This window comes from Etheostoma cragini, chromosome 3 (assembly GCF_013103735.1).
Source record: "Etheostoma cragini isolate CJK2018 chromosome 3, CSU_Ecrag_1.0, whole genome shotgun sequence".
NCBI classification, from domain to species: Eukaryota; Metazoa; Chordata; class Actinopteri; order Perciformes; family Percidae; genus Etheostoma; species Etheostoma cragini.
The window spans coordinates 16,457,664-16,467,768 of record NC_048409.1 but is presented as its reverse complement, the minus strand read 5'-3'; the positions used below and the strand labels follow the sequence as shown (position 1 = coordinate 16,467,768).

General features: G+C 38.2%; 1 protein-coding gene across 2 annotated transcripts in view; it reads left to right on the top strand.

Annotated features, from left to right (window-relative positions):
• Window positions 1-10,105, top strand: part of grm5b (glutamate receptor, metabotropic 5b) — a 57,204-nt gene that overhangs the window by 9,471 nt on the left and 37,628 nt on the right. For both annotated transcript variants that reach the window (XM_034867166.1, XM_034867165.1), the window contains 2 exons: window positions 5,274-5,348; window positions 5,777-5,951. In XM_034867166.1, coding sequence (XP_034723057.1) covers window positions 5,274-5,348; window positions 5,777-5,951 — 250 coding nt within the window. The remainder of the gene's footprint in view (window positions 1-5,273; window positions 5,349-5,776; window positions 5,952-10,105) is intronic.

Below are 10,105 nucleotides of genomic sequence, written 5' to 3'. Positions count from 1 at the left end.
AACACATTTACGTACAAAGGCACGGCAGAGTTGTGCCTTTTGACGTACATGTTAAAGTATGAAAAAAAATTAAAAAAATTTCCAGTTTTTTCCCCCTCCCATAGTGTACTCTCGCCCCCCCGGGAGAGAGTCCGCGCCCCCCCGGGGGGGCGCGCCCCACCGGTTGAGAGCCACTGAACTAGAACATATATGTGCATGGCAATTGTTAATTAAACCAGGCACGTAATTGCCTGCACTTGTACAGGACTATTAGCACATGTATGCATCAATGCAAATAGTGTGCACTTGTGTGTACATGTTTGTGTGTTTGTTTGTTTCTCTGTACTGTATGTACTTTAGAGCTGGGCAATATATCGATATTATAATATCAACATTGTGATTTGAGACTAGATATTGTCTTAGATTTTGGATAATGTTAAATTGTAATAAGGCAAAGTGTTTTCCTGGTTTAAAAAAATGTAATTTTCTGAAGAAACAGACTGTTCCAGTTGTTCTATTAATTGCCTTTACCCACTTAGTCATTACATTCACATTACTGATGATCTCAAAAATCTCATTGTGTAAATATTTTGTGAATGTACCAATAGTCAATACAATATTGTTGCGGTATTGACATTGAGGTATTTGGTCAGAAATATTGTGATGATTGATTTTTTTCCATATTGCCCAGCCCTAATGTATTTACAAGAGTGGTTTTTGGGCAGACAAAATTGTAGATTTCTAGATCCAATCAGAGTTGGTTAAGGTTATAAAACTGCTGTTATACATCCTGTCTGTAGCCTGGGGCTAATTCATGTGCAAAAAATGGGAGGACTGGCATGCACATATCATTTGAAATTCATCCAAATATAGCCAACCACTATTTTTTGACTACAAGTCTAAAAGTCCTAATGGCCAATGAGCCCTTTAGGTCTGGAAGTATTTTCTCAGCTAATAACACTCAATTAGTGGTTTGAACAGAGCTACTAGCTGACATTTGGCCTGCGGGATGACTCACAGGGCTAGAAAGAAAAAAATATATGTTGTACAGAAATAAACACATAAACTAATTTGTAATTGCAAACTCTTAGAGCTTATATGAAGGTTCAGTAAGGCTGTTTGTGTCTTACCAGACTAAATTACTGCAGACTAAATATTTGCTTTCCGTCTGCTAGCTACAGAATAGATTTGCATCACTAAACTGAATTTAGGATCTATTTTTTAATTGTAACTTTTTTGATGATCAATAAATAGTTTAAGCCATTTTTTTCCAGCAAAAAGAACTAACATTTATTGCTTCCAGCAACATTTTGACTTTAGGAAATAAACATTTTTTTAAGATCAAACGATGAAAAGCTTTACTGAGAAATTAATTGCCTGATTAATCAAGAATCAAAATAATTGTTAATTGCAGCCCTAATTTTAAGTGACAACGTTACGGGTACAGCATGTTTGTCACTAACTTTACAATTACTCAATAATTTGATACTTAATCAAACACAATACGTTATGCAGTTGAGTCTGTGCAAATCTGTGTGCTGATGCATGCTGTTCTGTGTTTGTGTTTGTCTGTGTGTTCTATTAGCCTTGTAATTCTGTAACCTTGTTAACTCTGTGAGTGTCTGGCACAGGGTACTACTGCATTTGACATTTAGCTGCACATTGTTGTAGAAGTCCAGATGTGATGTGGGCTGGTGGGGGCTTGGGTGAAGATTGAGGAGAACGTTAAGAGAACAAGAAAGGGAGAGCGATCAAGATTAATAGGAGACAAGGGCTAGAGGATGCCCTTTACTTAATAATGTTAAAAAAAAATGTCATGTTGTTTTTCTCTGGGTAAATCTGTGACCGGAGTGAACGAGGGTTAGTAGGGGAAAGAGGGGAAAGGGAGGTAACATGTATTTGCATGTAACAGACCTGATAAGAGGTGGTAATGGAGGAGGATGGAGGAAGGCACTAAGCGGTAAAGGGGTATAAAGAAAATAGTGTGACCTCATGTTAGGAGAGAGTTTGACATAAATGTACTGTATGTGAGGTGTTTGCTCCAAAATGTGATGGTCACAGTGGAGCAACACAGGAGATAATGAATTCTAGTTGTGTGTAGGTGAATGGATGAGGGTTTGGCCTGTGTGAGCGTCTCATGAAAGGCATGAGTTAAGGCAATAGAAACTACGTGGGCGAGGTGAATTGAAGTAAGTAGGAAATGCAAGTATAAAATGCTCAACTAAACTTAATGAACTGGAATGGGTAGTGTAAGATTTTGTGTTAATTTTCATTTATGTATATTGTATTTATTCACAGTCCATATCAACATTTGATAATTAGTGACATAGATTACATAGTTTAATGCTTGCCATATGAGGTCATTATTTGTGAAATTAAGTGACAAATAGGTCTGCATGCCTTAATGTGTATGTGTGAATTAGCCTAGAGAATTTCAATGTTTGCTGGAGAAGTATCTTGTAAAATCAATTTAATTTAGGGGGCAGTAGTGAGTAGAGCCCAACCAATAAAGGATTTTTAAGGCTGATACCAATGCAAATATGTGGTTATTTAGAAATCCAATATTTTCCGATATATCGTCCGAAATAGTATATTTAAAAAAAATAAATCAGATTTAATATATTAAAAAAAATAATGCCTAAAATCAGCCTGCCGGTATATCAGTCGGGCTCTAGTAGTGAGGAAGAGAGGACAGACTTGACTTGTACTGTTTGGTAGTAGTCTTCAGTTTATTTAAAACTAAACAATGTGTGTGGGTGTTTTTATTTGGGAGTGATGAGAGCATAAGTTTATTTGTGTAAGGACGTGCTAGTAATGTAAAGAATGTTTGAAGGATTGAGCGGTGGAAACGGAGTGATAAAGAGACATTACAGGCTTTGTCTGTGTGTCTGTGTGTGCGTGTGTGCGTGTGTCTTTGTGTGTAAGTAAGGCTTTGTGTGTGTGGGTGTGTGGGTGTGTGTATGTGTGTGTGTGAATGTGTGAGTGAGTGATGTCTCACACATAAATCCCTGTTGAGACCAGAGTGAAGTAGGTTACAAGCTTTATCGATTTTGATGATGGTAACAGTCTGAATGTGTGCGTGAGTGTCTGTGTCAATGTGTGCAGGGGAAGGATGGTCTGTACCATCTGTCTCCCATTCCTCTCACTGAGACACTAATAACAGGACTTTACACTTCACTCCAACACACTCATCACTGGCCCACACACACACACACACACACACACACACACACACACACACACACACACACACACACACACACACACACACACAAACACACAGATATGCAGCAGCCATGGATTGTGGGACCTCTTTCAGTGTACATTTCCCTTTCTTTCTCATTTTCTTTGTGTTCTCTCCTTTGTTCTCGCCATGATTTTTCTTATTTTCCCTCTATCCTTCTCTCACTCTGTTTCTATCACTTTTTCTCCTTTTCACTTCTTTTTCCTAATCAATTAAAGTAGAGCACTGCACAATGATACCTTATCATTGTGCGACTGCATACTGTTTTTATTACATACTGCATAAAAAGCAACATCTTAAGCGGTAACAACCTCATTGAGTGAGAAAAGAGAAACAATGGTAAAAAAAAGGGAGAAAGCGAAATTAAAAAAGGGAATCCTTTCATCCTTTCATTTTCTTTGCCAGTGTGTACAACCATTTATTAGCATAAATTCCAGGTCACCCACTTTCTCTGGCAAAGAAACGGGTGCCACAGTGGAGAGACGCTTTCTCTGACATAAATTTGGGCTTCAGTCTTTAGTAGTGCAGTAGCAGACTAGTTAATGCAGTGGGCTTTTTTTTTTTTTTTAAATAGAAGGGATCAGGTCTTTAACTGTCATCTTTTCCATAAAAAATTATTGTCTATTAGCGAGAATTCGAAAATGTGTTATAGTTTGCATAAGCCAGTTCACACTTGAATTGAATAAATAATGTTAACGTCTTATGGGCTACTCCTATAAAGGTACTATAATATTTACTGATCAAACTGTGATAATGTGTTCAAAATTTATATTGTTAATATACAGGTAGTCCATAGCCACGACGTTCCAATTCCGGTATTGTTCAGGTGCCGCCGGAAATTCAGCCGGTTGTCTTTCATTTTGGCTGGATGTCCGTCCACCTTTTTTTTGTTAGCATTTTAAACTCTGGTTGATTTATGAGGACTATGGTTAAGTGCTCCTCAGATCTCTGCAGGGTTAGCTAGCAGACTATCTGACCAATCCAAGTTTTCTGTTGCACTACATAATAAAACCTTTGAACGTTCACATGATCCACCCAAACAAGTTCCTTCCTGAGGCTATTTTGCTGAGGCGCTATTGCTCCGTGTTGCATCTCGGAATGCTGTGTTGACTAGCCAGACCCTCCTCTGCAGTTATGTGTAATAGACATAACCTGTAGTAGTACACAATTGGATGTGTATTGTTTTGATTACAATGTGCGGAATTACTTTAAAATTTGCTACAGGAGCTATATCCATCATTACTAATAAAAGGATGTCAGTTATCTTATCAAGTTTGAAGTTTTTTTGACCTGAAACAAGTTTGGCCTGTGTGTTCCATAGACTGTAAAAATAGGTGTTTGTGATTGGATCGGTAGTTCTCTCTCTCTCTCTCTCTCTCTCTCTCTCTCTCTAATTCAGATTACTTAATCGTCATGACTGTCAGGAAAACATTATTGCCAAAGCATCTAGAGTAATAAAGTTCAATAATAAGATTAGAAAAAAATACATGTACAACTTTTAAACTAAATTATGGAAATTCATAAAAACTAACCAAAAAAATCAAGAAAATTATAATAGTGTGTCGATAATTAATTTGTCTAGGGTCAATAAAGAAACAACAACGGTATATTAATATAAGATTGTTGTGTCAATTAAGAAAGAAAAAACCCAAACATGAAAACACATGAATTTGAGGAGTAAATAAGCAGGTAAGAGTGAGCTGTGAGAAGATGAACGACTGATGTTAAGTGTTGTTGAGCTTGTTGTCTCTAAGGCTGTGACATGCACTCACATATTTAGCTGCTTCTACAGCTCTGACACTGTTTTCACCAAGTAGATGTTGCAATTTGCAACATCAAACATGAGATTTTTTTACAACATTGTCTGGTGAGAGAGTGTATCAAAATCTATGATTTTACATTTAATTTCCATAAAGAACTGTGTTCTATTAAATTTTAAATGTGCTACGTTGTAGCAGGAAGTGTTGCTCAGTCTCCACCTCTCTCTTTGTAGACAGTAGTCTTCAGTCTCTCTAATTCAATATCCCTTACCCTTTCTGTGTTTTCCCAGGCAACTATGGTGAAAGTGGGATGGAAGCGTTCAAGGACATGGCAGCCAAGGAGGGAATCTGTATTGCCCACTCTGGTAAGATAATCTGGTCAAGACAACCACAGTAAACTAAGCAATGACTGATCTAAATATTACAGAAAATTTGTAGTTGAGGAAGAAATTGCATTGCATTTTAGTGTGTGTGCAGTTTGTGTAAGGGTTTGTTTCACACAAACAGCTATTAGCAGAACTTGCCTTTAATTAATAGGGCTGGGCGATCAAATACCATGATAATTTTTACCAAATATCTCAATCGATACAGCAACGATATTGTAGTGTTGACTATTGCTTCCAGACATCTGCTAAACAAGAAGACACATTGTTTACAGTGAAGATTGGCCTGTCGATTTATCACCTTATAAAGAGACATTTCAAACAGTGGCAGACATTTGAAAACAATAAAATAATGAAATAGATAGATATATGTTGCATCCGTCACTGATCATGTTTGTATTTTTCTCTAGGCAAAATCTGGAGCAATGCTGGAGAGCCGAGCTTTGATCGGCTGCTGGAGAGACTGAGGGGCCACCTGCCCAAGGCTAGGGTGGTGGCATGTTTCTGTGAAGGCATGACTGTCCGCAACATCCTCATGGCCATGAGACGCCAGGCACTGGTAGGAGAGTTCCTACTCATCGGCAGGTCAGTGGAGCTACAACATTCACTTCTACTGTTTTATGTTGAGCAGTGGTATGTTGTCATACATATACAGTACAGGGTTTCCCCCGGAACATTTTAATATGATTGCAATGTGTCAGTGGCTCGGGTTTTTCCTCTGTTTTCTCTGTGAGTTTCTCTTTGTCGGTATTAACAGTAATTCAGTTGGAATAAAATGTGTTTTGTAACTAGTGTTACACAGGGGATTTCACACTGGATGTGTTGGAGGGCAGATGCAGAGGCAAAGCTGTGGCTCTGCACTTTTCTCTAAAAAAACCCTTTTATGAGAGCCATTGAGGATTATGAACACAGAGCCATAATATAAAAATAAGAGCCCAGCTGGTAAATATCTACTTTAAACTCATTTCAATCAAGTTCTTTCCATAAAATGTGCATCCAGTTGGTGATTATAAAACTCTAAGGTAACTTAACCCTGGTCTTTGACAGTGCTGGTTGCGTTCTCCCACATTTTTCACTTACACCCGCCCAGATAAAATTGACTGATTTAGTCATTTGCATCCAATCATTTCCTAACTGACAAAACGTGCACACGTGCACGTGTAAACCTAATAGACCAATTACTGTAATTAGCTGAGTTAGGCAGATTCAGACATTTTAGGTCATTAATTCAGTGGAGGTTGCCTGCTTTGGCTACAGGTGCAGGAAACTAAAGTTTTATTCTGTGGCTAGACCATTTCTAACTCTTGTTTGAGTCCACTTTGTTTTGAAAACTCATTTTCAAAGACCAGTAAATTTTGAACTGTGTGACTTGTTAACGGAAAAAATATAGATTGTTGCCATGCCTTGGTAAAATGGCGGAGCAGTAACTTTGTAAAGAAAAATAGAGAAGCATTCTGAATGTTGTTAAATACCAAAATCAACTATACATCCAACCGTAGATCAACAGACATCATTACCCTTTATACACTCAAACAAAATACACACACAAAAACACACATGGGATACACATGCTGTTTTAATTTTTTGAAGGTGGTTTTCAAACTACTCTTAGCAGTTTTTTTTTATCTGTGTGTGTGTGTGTGTGTGATTTTAGCACCTATCCTAGCCAATATGCAGAGAACGAAATAGACTTTAAACAGAGTATAACCTTTTTAACCATTATAATGTAATTGCCATTAAAATGCCACAAATGTAATCCTACTGTAATTCTACTCTTCCCGCAGTGATCTGTGCTGTGTAACTAAATCGTTGCCAGTATCATTTTTGTTGTCATCGCCACCATGATGCTCATTATCATCATGCTCATCCCACTCATCATCTTCCATCTACTACATCATCATCGTTGTCATCCTGCTGAGAGTGAGGTAAAGTATTAAACCATACTAAAAATGCTTTATATGGGGTTGCCTTGCTATTATATTATAGAATTATATTAGGAAAGTAGAAGGAGAGAGAGAAAGATCATAAAACCAAGATACGTCTCCTGTCCTCAAAGGGATGGATCAGCTACAGTCATAGCTTTGATGACCTGCCATGGGTTGAGTTTGGAACTATGTACAATACAGAGGGTTTGATCTGTTTGGAATGGTGGCTCAAAGCCACGGAACTCTGGAGGAGCAACAATCACATAGACAACAATTCATAGTTTATTTTGTTTGTACGCTCGCTGACGTTTCAAAGAATACTGCAACGAACAATGTGTTGAGCATAAACGCCTCCGTACATGCTCGTAGCTCACAGACCATCTGTGGAACGCGCTAGCATAACCAAGGCTTAAAGGAGACCTATTGCATACTGTTTTCAGACTCATACTTGTATGTTGTGATTATAGTAGAACATGTTTACATGCTTTTTGTCCAAAAACACTTTTCTAATATTGTCCATGACTGCTGCACCTTTATTCACCCTTTGTTGGAGTGCCTGTTAGGGCTGCACAATTAATCGAATTTTAATCACAATCACGATTTTGACTTCCCACAATCATATTTGCGTGATCGAGCAATTTTTTAAATGCGTAATTTAATAGAACTTTATGCAAAGCCTAGCAACCGCTCCGTAAACCACTGTCTGGTCATGTGTCAGTCGGACTTCTTCTCTCCACCACGCAGCTTAGTTTCTAGATGTAGACGGTCAGAGAGGGCAGAGTAACGTGAGGAAAATGAGAGGTAAACCTGTATTTGTGCCAGTGTTTCCGCTGGTAACTTCGCTATCGCAACACAGAAGACGTTATTGAATGCAGTTATCTTCAGTTCGTAGAGTAATAGTGTGTGAGATGGAGCTCGCTGGACCTGGGCCAGAGATGTGACCCATGGCCAGAATATCATATTTTATAAAAGTGCAGTGCAGCTTTCTCACAGATGCATAAAACAAAAAAAAATCCTACCCTTTCTATTTCAGATAGCTAATTTTCATTTACATGTGTTACAGCTGTATGTCTATACAAAATACAACTTCAACATAAGAACAATGTAGCATAATATGGATGTGAAAGCAGTTATAAATAGCCTCTGAGACAATCAAATTTGATTTGTTTAAAATCAACAAATAATCGTAATAATTCATCGTGATCACAGTATTGTTCAAAACAATCATGATTATCCTTTTGGCCATAATTGTGCAGCCCTAATGCCTGTCTCTTTAAGCCCCCCTCCCAAAAAAGCCCAACCTGCTCTGATTGGCCAATGTGCTCCCGCATGTTTGCGCGTCTCTGGAATCTCCGTGTTGTTGCACTCCGAGCTTGAGACTGACTGGAACTAAGCAGGACTTTGTACCATGAAAAATCACCAATGAAAGCGCTAAACCAAAAACTAGCCAACCGGATATGTTTTGTTGGGGAGGAATTAACAACATTAGCAGCAGAGATTGCAGGTTACCCTGGCATTAGCATGCATTTACTTGTAGTTAGTAGTGGATTGTAAAGGAAAAAGCAGCACTTTAGACTGTAAAAAATCACTGATAAAAGCTTCTGAATACTCCCCAACCAAATATGTTGCAGCAGTAACGTGACCCCAAAATATTTTGACATTAACAACAATGGTAGCCAAGATTACAGCTTTCCCTGATTTAGCATGTAGCTAGTCCTATGTAAACAAAGCAGTAGCCTAAACTGCAGGAAGCTGCCCGGACAAATCATAGAAACCTGGCTCTGTGTTACGTCTTGCCGAGAGTAGAATTTTTTTTTCAAAGCAGAGCATTCAGAACATTTGGAGAGCTGAGGTTTTTTGCTCAAACAGATTTCACTGAAACATATTCTGAAAAAGCTCTGGCCACATTTAACATGAAAATCTGACATTGTAACAAATAGATATGACAGAAAATATGGAAGAGCATAATAGATTCCCTTTATCTGTTCCCCAGTAAAAAAACAAACATTGACAACTACTGGGAGTCACAGGGAATTGGACACTCCCATTTAGGAAGAAAAAAGCAAAACGATATGATACACCTCATTGGCTCTAAAATTCGGTTTCCTTAAATTATACAACCCCATCTTGATACCAGTTGAACAGTCCTGCTAATAAAAAACTGAATGGCCACTTTTCTTGATCTTAGGGATCAAGAGATCACACTATTTGGCTTTTTACTTGTGCGAAAAAAATTGATTTCTAAAGCTGAATATAGATACCAATGGCATCTTAAAATAGATATTTTTTACAGTATATTTTGGAGTCCTCTGTCTCTGGCCAGTCTGTCTTGATTACGTCAGTTAATTGAATATCAGCCTTTGTTAGCATCAGTATCATAACTGACTGTAGTTGTAAATTGGAGATGGTCACGGGTGGCTGCTCTGCTCAATGGAGGTCTGTTGAAGGAACTTACGATTAGCTCAGTTGGGCAGAACACCAAGATAATTATATTACCACAAGGGCACAGTATGGTCATTAATCGAATAGACTACTACAAGATCTTCAGATTGCATTTGCAGATTTGCATTAGCGATGGGCAGTGGGCTTGGTTTGATTTGATTTTCACTAACATTGCCTGGATGTGATGCGTCTTGAGATGGCTCTTGTGGCTTCTTTTGAATTGGTCATGTTACGTGTGTGATGAATACTCACTCGGTAAATTTCAGTAAATTTCTTTAATCTTGATACATCCTCCACCCTCTCATAGTGAACTTAGAAACAGTTACTCCTAATTTCCACCGGATGCAGAACGGCTGCGGATCCGTCATTAGG